The following is a 12,632-nucleotide window of genomic DNA, read 5'->3' as shown; positions in this document are numbered from 1 at the left end:
CTTGGTGCACCTGGACCTGTCCTAACAGACAGGCTCCTGATGCAACAAGAAGGGTCATCGATTTAATCCACCAAGTCACCCAGAAACTAACTCCTTCTCTGCTTCTGTCTCTAGATGCAGAGAATGCGTTCGATAAGAGTACATTGGGTATTCCTAGAAGCAGTACTCAAATTTGGTATAACCGGCTGGTTCCAATCAGCGATACTTTCTCTACACTCCAACCCATCAGCTAGAGTGCTAACAGATGGAAACCGGTCTAAATCCTTCAGGATTACCAACAGCACCTCACAAGGGTGTCATTTTTTGCACTCCTAATGGAACCCCTAGCAGCAAAATTTAGAGAGGATAAGCTCATCTCCGGCATTAAAAGCAAATGGTATAGATCATAAAATCAGTCTTTTCGCTGATGTCATACTCCTGATCACCAACCCAATTCAATCTATGCCAGCAATTCAAAACATACTCAATCAGCCTTGCCTCCTCCTACAAACTTAACTCTTCCAAATCCTTGATCCTTCCCCTACATCCCAGGACCAGTCAAAAATCTCTCCTGAAAAAAGATCTTTCCCTTCACCTGGACAAGCCAATCCATCCCATATTTAAGGATAAAATTAGCTTACTCACCATGCCAACTATATGATCGCAACTATCTCGCCTTCCAAAAACAGCAATCCCAACCACTAAGTCAAATGCGTACATTTAGCCTATCCAAGTTAGGCAAGATGGTCTCCTTTAAGATGATGATCCTGCCCAAACTCCTCTGCCTTTTCCGCACAGTGCCAATTTCTATCCCTTCTACCTTTTTCACATCAATACAAAAACAGATCTCGAGATACATTTGGGATGCTAAACCACCTGAAGCTGAATTTCACCTTCAAGATTCTGAAGCCTATACCTGAAGATTTCCCATTTTCTTAATCTAAAATCACCTCTGTAATTAGAATACCTGAAACACTACACCAATTCTACACCTACACATTGTACCCCAAACATGATATCTCCATACTATACACAGCCTTCACTGACAATCGACCCTGCTCCCAAAGCACTACCCTCTCCAAAATGGGGTGAGGAACTAAAAGGTCAATATCACCGAGGACATGTGGGCACAAGCCTTTAGACTTACACAGCCTTCCACTGCTCCAACCATTGGGAATCTTATGAAAAAACCCTACACAGATAGTACCCGACACCCCACCTTCTATCAAACAATTTCCAGGGACACCCGACTAACTGCTGGAGATCTTGTGGAATCACTGGAACTATAGCGCATATCTTGTGGTTTTGCAGATCTATAAGCTCCTTCTGGAGACAAATATTTTTCTTGATTTCTGCAATATCACATACCCCCCTCAATCCCGAACTCTTCGCTAGCTCTATCCCACATCAGAATCGAGACATTTCCTCCCAGGTCAAGGGTTGTAGTACTACACCTACTACTTGCAGCAAAACTAAATAGTTCTAAGCTCTGGAAAAAAGTCAGAACCCCCAACCATTTCTAGTACAATTGCAGATCTGAACCTCCAGTGTGAGATGGAGACACTAGTGGCTAGAAAAATTTCATTATAAAACAAACATTGGCTCTTACATCCACAATGCACTGTGGCTATGATGCATTTTTCTTCTTCATTGTACCATAGATCCAACTTGTTTTCCGTGTAATACCTCTGAATACCTTGCTGGTGCTCCCCATTTCCCTTTTTACCCCTTTCCATACCGCCCCCCCCATCCCCCTTCTTTCCATTAACCTGTCTCTCCCCCCCCCAATCCCCCTTCTTTCCATTAACCTGTCTCTCCCCCCCTATTGGCTGGAGCCAATATTGTTAGCACCTAAAGCTCGTTTATGGTTATGTTTTCAATATTTTTTCAGTTCAGCTGGAGGCTGCCACCCATTTACCAGTGCTATAAGAGCCTGCTACGTGGACTACTGATGATGCCAGAGGGGAACCTTGTCTGAAACAAGGGACTTTGTTCGGGACTTGAACTAGGAAGCTAAGCCCTCACCACCAGTTATGATTGTAGAGAATCAGAAAGACCTAGTGATGAGTTCAAAATAAGGAGTACTACATGCACCAGGAACATCGTTATTGGAGCCCAGGTTTTCATGTCACCTTTGGCTTGATGGATGCAGGTACATGCATATGCCAGTCCATTTGAAGGAGTCCTTGTCGGAGATCGAGTTCCTGACTATCGTCCATGTTTGTTTGACCCACCACCACTGGCATGTGTCCACAGCTTAGGGTAAGAGTACTCATCCCTTTTCCATGGTGTTGGAGGCACATTCCCGGGTGTCGTGTATGAAAACTACCCTGCTTGATCCAGCTTTATTACCATTTTCCAGAAATTTCTAGTACCCTGTGATCTTGTCTAGGGGATTGAACGTGGCATTTTGAACTTTATTATATTCGTATATAAGTGACTATGCTTTTAATTTTTTTTTCAGAACACGTTTGTGCACATAGGTTATCATATGTGATCATTTCCTGGCTGTTACAGGTCAGCTTATTGTGTTTGGGTATAACACCATTTAGAACTGTTCATTTTATGCTCAGGATCGCTTCTTGTATGTATATGCATTTAGCACGGCACATAGTTCACTGTCATAATATTTTGTATGGCCTATATTATCATTGTTTTACTTTCAGTTCACCCTTTGATTGTATATGTATTTAGCACTTTACACTGCACCTTACAACTTGGTTTTAACCCCATGATATCTGTCTGGGGTTCACTCATTTTTAGAGCTGCATCCCTTTTGTTTATGTTTTTTTTTAAGACTAGTTATACGGTACTGGACCTGAACGATCTTATCCCTTGTATACTTTGCTCCAGTCAGAACATCTGACCTGTTGTAACAAATGTACACCATGTTCATGTTAACTTTAACCACTTCCATATCGGGCCTATTCTGGCACTCCTCTCCTACATGTAAAAATCAATTTTTTTTGCTAGAAAATTACTCAGAGGAAAGTTAGCCCAATTTTTTTTATATAGTGTGAAAGATGATGTTACGCCGAGTAAATAGATACCAAACATGTCATGCTTTAACCACTTGCCGACCGCCTAACGTAGATATACGTCAGCAGAATGGCACGGGCAGGCAGAATCACGTACCTGTACGTGATCTGCCTCCCGCGGGGGGTCCCATCGGACCCCCCCCCCGGTGCCAGCGGCGGTCGGCTTGTGACTGGGAGCGTTGGGAGGCGAGGGGGAGACCATCCGATCGTGGCCCCCCCCTCGCGATCGCTCCCAGCCAATCGGAATCCTCCCCTGCCTGTGTGTAGTTTCACACAGGCAGAGGATGTGATGCCATCTCTCCTCGGCTCGACAGTTTCCGTTCCAGCGCCGAGGAGAGAAGACATGTAAGTGCACAACACTACACACAACACAGTAGAACATGCCAGGCACACTAAACACCCCCGATCCCCCCCCGATCGCCCCCCCCAACCACCCCCCCCTTGTCACAAACTGACACCAAGCAGTATTTTTTTTTTTTTTTTTCTCTGATTACTGCATGGTGTCAGTTTGTGACAGTTACAGTGTTAGGGCAGTGAGTGGTAGCCCCCTTTAGGTCTAGGGTACCCCCCTAACCCCCCCTAATAAAGTTTTAACCCCTTGATCACCCCCTGTCATCAGTGTCACTAAGCGATCATTTTTCTGATCGCTGTATTAGTGTCGCTGGTGACGCTAGTTAGGGACGTAAATATTTAGGTTCGCCGTCAGCGTTTTATAGCGTCAGGGACCCCCATATACTATCTAATAAATGTTTTAACCCCTTGATTGCCCCCTAGTTAACCCTTTCACCACTGATCACCGTATAAGTGTTACGGGTGACGCTGGTTAGTTCGTTTATTTTTTATAGTGTCAGGGCACCCGCCGTTTATTACCGAATAAAGGTTTAGCCCCCTGATCGCCCGGCGGTGATATGCGTCGCCCCAGGCAGCGTCAGATTAGCGCCAGTACCGCTAACACCCACGCACGCAGCATACGCCTCCCTTAGTGGTATAGTATCTGAACGCATCAATATCTGATCCGATCAGATCTATACTAGCATCCCCAGCAGTTTAGGGTTCCCAAAAACGCAGTGTTAGTGGGATCAGCCCAGATACCTGCTAGCACCTGCGTTTTTCCCCTCCGCCCGGCCCAGCCCAGCCCACCCAAGTGCAGTATCGATCGATCACTGTCACTTACAAAACACTAAACAAATAACTGCAGCGTTCGCAGAGTCAGGCCTGATCCCTGCGATCGCTAACAGTTTTCTTGGTAGCGTTTTGGTGAACTGGCAAGCACCAGCGGCCTAGTACACCCCGGTCGTAGTCAAACCCGCACTGCAGTAACACTTGGTGACGTGGCGAGTCCCATAAGTGCAGTTCAAGCTGGTGAGGTGGCAAGCACAAGTAGTGTCCCGCTGCCACCAAGAAGACAAACACAGGCCCGTCGTGCCCATAATGCCCTTCCTGCTACATTCGCCAATCCTAATTGGGAACCCACCACTTCTGCAGCGCCCGTACTTCCCCCATTCACATCCCCAACCAAATGCAGTCGGCTGCATGAGAGGCATTTTCTTTATGTCCTCCCGAGTACCCCTACCCAACGAACCCCCCGAAAAAAGATGTCGTGTCTGCAGCAAGCGCGGATATAGGCGTGACACCCGCTATTATTGTCCCTCCTGTCCTGACAATCCTGGTCTTTGCATTGGTGAATGTTTTGAACGCTACCATTCACTAGTTGAGTATTAGCGTAGGGTACAGCATTGCACAGACTAGGCACACTTTCACAGGGTCTCCCAAGATGCCATCGCATTTTGAGAGACCCGAACCTGGAACCGGTTACAGTTATAAAAGTTAGTTACAAGAAAAAGTGTAAAAAAAAAAAAAAAACACAAGCAAAAATATAAAATAAAAAATAATAGTTGTCGTTTTATTGTTCTCTCCCTCTCTATTCTCTCTCTATTGTTCTGCTCTTTTTTACTGTATTCTATTCTGCAATGTTTTATTGTTATTATGTTTTATCATGTTTGCTTTTCAGGTATGCAATTTTTTATACTTTACCGTTTACTGTGCTTTATTGTTAACCATTTTTTTGTCTTCAGGTACGCCATTCACGACTTTGAGTGGTTATACCAGAATGATGCCTGCAGGTTAAGGTATCATCTTGGTATCATTCTTTTCAGCCAGCGGTCGGCTTTCATGTAAAAGCAATCCTAGCGGCTAATTAGCCTCTAGACTGCTTTTACAAGCAGTGGGAGGGAATGCCCCCCCCCCCCCCCCCACCGTCTTCCGTGTTTTTCTCTGGCTCTCCTGTCTCAACAGGGAACCTGAGAATGCAGCCGGTGATTCAGCCAGCTGACCATAGAGCTGATCAGAGACCAGAGTGGCTCCAAACATCTCTATGGCCTAAGAAACCGGAAGCTACGAGCATTTTATGACTTAGATTTCGCCGGATGTAAACAGCGCCATTGGGAAATTGGGAAAGCATTTTATCACACCGATCTTGGTGTGGTCAGATGCTTTGAGGGCAGAGGAGAAATCTAGGGTCTAATAGACCCCAATTTTTTCAAAAAAGAGTACCTGTCACTACCTATTGCTATGATAGGGGATATTTACATTCCCTGAGATAACAATAAAAATGATTTAAAAAAAAAAAAATGAAAGGAACAGTTTTAAAATAAGATAAAAAAAATAATAATAATAAAGAAAAAAAAAAAAAAAAAAAAAAAAAAAAAGCACCCCTGTCCCCCCTGCTCTCGCGCTAAGGCGAACGCAAGCGTCGGTCTGGCGTCAAATGTAAACAGCAATTGCACCATGCATGTGAGGTATCACCGCGAACGTCAGATCGAGGGCAGTAATTTTAGCAGTAGACCTCCTCTGTAAATCTAAAGTGGTAACCTGTAAAGGCTTTTAAAGGCTTTTAAAAATGTATTTAGTTTGTCGCCACTGCACGTTTGTGCGCAATTTTAAAGCATGTCATGTTTGGTATCCATGTACTCGGCCTAAGATCATCTTTTTTATTTCATCAAACATTTGGGCAATATAGTGTGTTTTAGTGCATTAAAATTGAAAAAAGTGTGTTTTTTCCCCAAAAAATGCGTTTGAAAAATCGCTGCGCAAATACTGTGTGAAAAAAAAAATGAAACACCCACCATTTTAATCTGTAGGGTATTTGCTTTAAAAAAATATATAATGTTTGGGGGTTCAAAGTAATTTTCTTGCAAAAAAAAATTATTTTTTTATGTAATCAAAAAGTGTCAGAAAGGGCTTTGTCTTCAAGTGGCTAGAAGAGTGGGTGATGTGTGACATAAGCTTCTAAATGTTGTGCATAAAATGCCAGGACAGTTCAAAACCCCCCCAAATGACCCCATTTTGGAAAGTAGACACCCCAAGCTATTTGCTGTAGAGGCATGTCGAGTCCATGGAATATTTTATATTGTGACACAAGTTGCGGGAAAGAGACAATTTATTTTTTTTATTTTTTTTTTGCGCAAAGTTGTCACTAAATGATATATTGCTCAAACATGCCATGGGAATATGTGAAATTACACCCCAAAATGCATTCTGTTGCTTCTCCTGAGTACGGGGATACCACATGTGTGAGACTTTTTGGGAGCCTAGCCGCGTACGGGACCCCAAAAACCAAGCACCGCCTTCAGGCTTTCTAAGGCCGTAAATTTTTGATTTCACTCTTCACTGCCTATCACAGTTTCGGAGGCCATGGAATGCCCAGGTGGCAAAACCCCCCCCCCCCCAAATGACCCCATTTTGGAAAGTAGACACCCCAAGCTATTTGCTGAGAGGTATAGTGAGTATTTTGCAGACCTCACTTTTTGTCACAAAGTTTTGAAAATTGAAAAAAAAAAAAAAAAAATGTTTTTTCTCGTCTTTCTTTATTTTCAAAAACAAATGAGAGCTGCAAAATACTCACCATGCCTCTCAGCAAATAGCTTGGGGTGTCTACTTTCCAAAATGGGGTCATTTGGGGGGGGTTTGTGCCACCTGGGCATTCCATGGCCTCCGAAACTGTGATAGGCAGTGAAGAGTGAAATCAAAAATTTACACCCTTAGAAATCCTGAAGGCGGTGCTTGGTTTTCGGGGCCCCGTACGCGGCTAGGCTCCCTAAAAGTCCCACACATGTGGTATCCCCGTACTCAGGAGAAGTAGCTAAATGTATTTTGGGGTGCAATTCCACATATGCCCATGGCCTGTGTGAGCAATATATCATTTAGTGACAACTTTTTGTAATTTTTTTTGTTTTTTTTTTTTTTTTTGTCATTATTCAATCACTTGGGACAAAAAAAATGAATATTCAATGGGCTCAACATGCCTCTCAGCAATTTCCTTGGGGTGTCTACTTTCCAAAATGGGGTCATTTGTGGGGGTTTTGTACTGCCCTGCCATTTTAGCACCTCAAGAAACGACATAGGCAGTCATAAATTAAAGGCTGTGTAAATTCCAGAAAATGTACCCTAGTTTGTAGGCGCTATAACTTTTGCGCAAACCAATAAATATACACTTATTGACATTTTTTTTACCAAAGACATGTGGCTGAATACATTTTGGCCTAAATGTATGACTAAAATTGAGTTTATTGGATTTTTTTTAGAACAAAAAGTAGAAAATATCATTTTTTTTCAAAATTTTCGGTCTTTTTCCGTGTATAGCGCAAAAAATAAAAACGGCAGAGGTGATCAAATACCATCAAAAGAAAGCTCTATTTGTGGGAAGAAAAGGACGCAAATTTCGTTTGGGTACAGCATTGCACGACTGCGCGATTAGCAGTTAAAGCGACGCAGTGCCGAATTGTAAAAAGTGCTCTGGTCAGGAAGGGGGTAAAACCTTCCGGGGCTGAAGTGGTTAAAACTGTGCACACTCATGGAATGACGCCAAACTTCAGTACTTAAAAATCTCCATAGGCGACGCTTTAAATTTTTTTACAGGTTACATGTTTAAAGTTACAGAGGAGGTCTAGTTCTAGAATTGTTGCTTGCACTCTAATGCACGCGGCAATACCTCACATGTGTACTTTGAACGCCGTTTACATATGTGGGCGGGACCAACGTGTGCGTTCACTTCTGGAGCGCGAGCTACCGGGGACAGGGGCGTTTTTAATTTTATTTTCATTTTTACTTTCTTTTACAACATTTTTTTTATCACCTTTATTCCTATAAAAAGGAATATAAACACCCCTTGTAAACGCAGATCGCCACCATTACCAGTAAAAACATTTCAAAAGCAAAAGTCCATAAATCTATCCCCCATTTTGTAGACGCTATAAACTTTTGCGCAAACCAATCAATATATGCTTATTGCAATTTTTTTACCAAAAATATGTAGCAGAATACATATTGGCTTAAACTGATGAATAAATTAGTTTAATTTTTTTTTGGGGGGGGATATGTATTATAGCAGAAAGTAAAAAATTGTTTTTGTTTCGCTTTATTTTTCGTTTCGCTCTTTTTGTGGAGAAAAAAAAAAAGTACATCAATTTTGTTTGGGTACAATGTCGCATGACCGTGCAATTGTCAGTTAAAGCAGTGCAAGTGCCATATAACAAAAAATGGCCTGGTCATTAAGGGGGTAAATCTTTCTGGGGCTGAAGTGGTTAAACTGTAAGCTTGTTCAAAACAACTGGACTGCTGAAGAAGGTTCACGTACATTGCAGAATTTTGGTAGCATCAGTTTAAAGTGAAATTTCACCACAGGATCAAATGCCCCCTCCCCTTTCTTCAAGGTATATTGAACCTTGCAGAGACCAGCAGCACACCTATGGACTTGCAGAGGATTTTCTGTGCATATGTAGAAACACCACCTTCTTTCTGGTATATGGGCCACCACAGTTGCTCGCAGCACAGTTTCTGCGAGTGCGCATAAAACAGCAAACACACCTGCATGAATTTCATCAAAGATCAAAACTTACTTTTTCAGTGCATTCAAAATCTTCATAGATATCCCACACTGCACCCAGGTTTTGATTGGCTTTGGGCAACTTTTTCCTTGCACTGTAATGCCCTCCAAATTTAGTCTGTAGGCACTGACATCTAGAGAACAAAAAAATAGAATAAACTGTATTACATATTACTACAACATGAGACTTCTAATAATTGTATAGAAAGTAAAAAAAATTAAAAATTAAAAAATTGTAAAAAATTTAACAAAAGGCTATTCACTCCTATGAGTAAAACTGCAGGTGCCAGTAGTGGACAACACAAACCTTTATAACTTAACTTTTACTATAAGCAAGGTCCACTTATTTATCTTGACCAGCTGCTCCCAAATCCAAACAAAAACCTATGGATTTTTGCACACGGGCGAATTATAGGAAAGAGGATTTAGAGACATTTGGATTATACTGCTGCCTACAGGGATAAGACACTTCCTGATTTTTTTCTTTTTTGGACAGTGTCCAGTCATCGGTTGGTGGCAGCATAACCCTGTCATAAGGATTTAAGATGATGCTCTGGGGTACCATGATGTACAAGAAAGAAAAACAATTTGCTGTAACTGCTTATAAAGTGTTAGCTGGGGATGTGCTATTTTTACCGGCGCTTTACCATCAATGTCGCGGCGCTATTCGGCTGCTAGCGGGGTGCTTTTACCCCCCCGCTAGCGGCCGAGAGGGTTAAAATCAGCCGAGAAAGGGTTAAAAACCACCCGCGCTGCTGCAGCAGCGCTTTGAGGGGCGGTGTAGCCGCGCTGCCCATTGATTTCAATGGGCAGGAGCAGGGGAGAAGCGGTATACATACCGCTCCTTCACCGCTCCAAAGATGCTGCTAGCAGGACTTTTTAGCGTCCTGCCAGCGCGCCGCTCCAGTGTGAAAGCCCTCAGGCTTTCACATTGGAGAGACAGGAGTGGCTCCTTCAGGGCGCTTTGCAGGCGCTATTTTTAGCGCTGTAGCGCCTGCAAAGCGTCCCAGTGTGAAAGAGGTCTAATGCTGGATATACTTCTATCAGAATTTCAATACGTGTGTATATCCCTCTCTGTTCAACAGAAGCTAGTCGTTACATCGCTTATGTGGATCTGGTAATCTGTCAATTTTTTTTTTGTTCATGTTTAAGCTGGTTATACACTGAGGGGTGTGTGTTTTTTTTTTTTTTCAATGAGTGAGTTAAAGTACAACTAAAAGGCAAAACTTTTTTTTTTTTTTTTTTTTTGGATAGAGTGGAGAGGGACAACACCAGTCTGTGCCCCTGTTAAGGAGATTCACCCTCTATTTGTTTTGTTTACCATTATCATTGAAAGTGAAAGTAAAATAAAATACCAAATTTAGGGTTGTCCCAGAGGGGAAATCTTCCAATGGGGACACTAGTTCTGGTGACCTAGTGGTCCACAAGGAATTCCTCTAATTAGCAGGGATTTATCCTCCTTTCCAGTTTAGCTATGGGACATGAAGTGACGGGAAATCTCTGTGATGGGACACAGATGGCGAAAAATAATTTGACAGGGGTTCTAATCCTCCCTTGCTCTATCCGAAATGGGGGGGGGGAGCTTTGCCTATAGTTCTACTTTAAAGTGTGTTACTCACTGGATCACCAGGTGAAATTAAAAGAAATTAAATAAAAAAAGCCTAAAAAAAAAATAAAAAAAATTGAAAAAAAAACCATGAAGCCACAACATCGAACGATCAGCAATCTGCAATATATTACATTTTTTGTTTTTAGGTGCAATACCGCTTTAAAGTAATGGAATCCAGATAGCAGAATTGTATGCTATATAAAAGAGTTAAATCAGTATTAAACCCAAAAGAAAAAACATTATATTAAAGTTTACTAATTCTTAGATGTGATGGCAGCATTGATTTTCTTTTTTATGCTCCTTCTTTCTTCTATTTTCAACTAGTAATGAAAAGAACAAGCTCTTCTGCGGATGTATCAAGTTACAAGGATAAGACAAACCATTTAATGTTGACAGGGGTGCTTACAATAATCTGTTTTATTTCTTTATGTAAAACCTTTATCCCAAAAGGAAAAAAAACTGTTGTAACTGCAAAAAGTATTAGCTGCAGTTCAGTTTCAACTTAATAGTGTATGTAAATCTGCTATTACATTTAGCACTCCCATCCCCCCAGACTGACACTGCTGCTTGTCCAAAGGTACCCCTGTGCTCCTTCATCCAGAGTGGGGGCAATCTAATACAGGAGGTGTGTTTTACTCACCAAATCAGCAGGTGAAAACGGGAGGGAAAGGAGAACATAAACAAAAAAGCAAAAAACTAGTGCAGCCACCATATCTAATGATTTGTAAGCTGCAATACATTACATTTTTGGTTTTGAGTTTAATACCACTTCAAGGCATCCAATACATTTTTATCAGTTTGGTCTTTCCATCCTTTGACCACAACTTCAGGCTTGAATAGCAAAGGAACCAGGCTTAGAATAATATATTCCTGCACTTGTGCAAAAACAAGTGTTAACTATTTTTATTTCTATTGCATATATCTTGTGACAGAATTCTGGATAGTATCAATGGGCAAGAGGTTAAAAAAATTATTTAACCTTTTCAGGCGATAGAGCAATATTTGCTAAGAACAAGTGGGCATCATTTGCATATGCAGTAAACTTGCAGTCACCATTATCTCTAATGAAGCCTGTTACAATGTTAGAATGCATCATCAATATTATCTAAATCAGCCAGTAGGTTAAAGTGGTTCTAAAAGCAGGTTTTTTTAATCTTAAAACGGAGTTCCACCCAAAAGTGGAACTTCCGCTCATTTCTCTCATCCCCTGCCTCTGGCTCCCTCCTCCTCCTTCCCCCACTGCCAGGCCAGTAGGAGAGAGCAGCAGAGCCTTGCGCATTCGCAGTAGGGACCCGGCGTGAAGCCATAATGGTTCAGTACCGGGTTCCCTTACCAGCAATGGCGGCGGCAGCAGTGGACAGATGATGGAAACAAGTTGCAGTGCCGACATCGCAGGACTCCAGGACAGGTAAGTGGCCTATTATTAAAAGTCAGTAGCTACAGTAGGTGTAGCTGCTGGCTTTTAATTTTTACAGGGGTGGGTGGACCTCCACTTTAATGTATTCTATGCATGTAGCATAGAGCAATGTAGCTTGCCGTTCGCCACTGGCTCAAACATCCACCTGGTAGAACTTTTGCCCCATTTTAAGGCTTTCAGGAAGCACAAAGAGGGAATTTGATTGCTGAATCACAGCAGTTTTGACAGCATGAACCACTTTCCAAAGTGTGATGAGCCTTGTTCCCCAGCATCTATGGCTTAGAGAAAAAAAAAAAAAAAAGGCAACACAACGTCATGATGAACACAAAGAAGAAACCACCTTGTCATGGTGTAGTAGCAGGGATGGTTCCTCATAGGAAGACAGACACGAAGGAATTCTACAAGCTGAATAATGGAAGCCAGAATGAAAAAAAAAAAAACAAAAAAAACACAGCACACACCTTTCACATCAGAAGGACTGAAGGAAGTTCAGAGACTTCTGCATACAAGTACCAAATCAAAATCCCATGGAGTCCTAATCAATTGAAAAATACGTGTAACCTCCTGTACAAGGCATGTACCTGAGGAAGGAAGGAAGGAGAAGCAAAATCGGCCTCTGAAAAATATAAAAGTAAATAAAAAAAACTGTCAAAGTCAAAATCTGAACCTTGATCGCACTCAAGGCCAGGCGCAAATCAATCCCTG

General features: G+C 42.1%; 1 protein-coding gene across 1 annotated transcript in view; it reads right to left on the bottom strand.

Moving 5' to 3' along the window:
• The window catches only part of DDX46 (DEAD-box helicase 46), a 380,459-nt gene that overhangs the window by 282,335 nt on the left and 85,492 nt on the right, over nucleotides 1-12,632 (bottom strand). Inside the window, exon 9 of the mRNA XM_073620805.1 lies at nucleotides 8,915-9,035. Within this exon, the coding sequence (XP_073476906.1) occupies nucleotides 8,915-9,035 (121 nt within the window). The remainder of the gene's footprint in view (nucleotides 1-8,914; nucleotides 9,036-12,632) is intronic.

Source organism: Aquarana catesbeiana, linkage group LG03, assembly GCF_042186555.1.
Source record: "Aquarana catesbeiana isolate 2022-GZ linkage group LG03, ASM4218655v1, whole genome shotgun sequence".
NCBI lineage: Eukaryota > Metazoa > Chordata > Amphibia > Anura > Ranidae > Aquarana > Aquarana catesbeiana.
The sequence above is the reverse complement of the archived record's forward strand: the minus strand, read 5'-3'. Positions and strand labels throughout refer to the sequence as shown.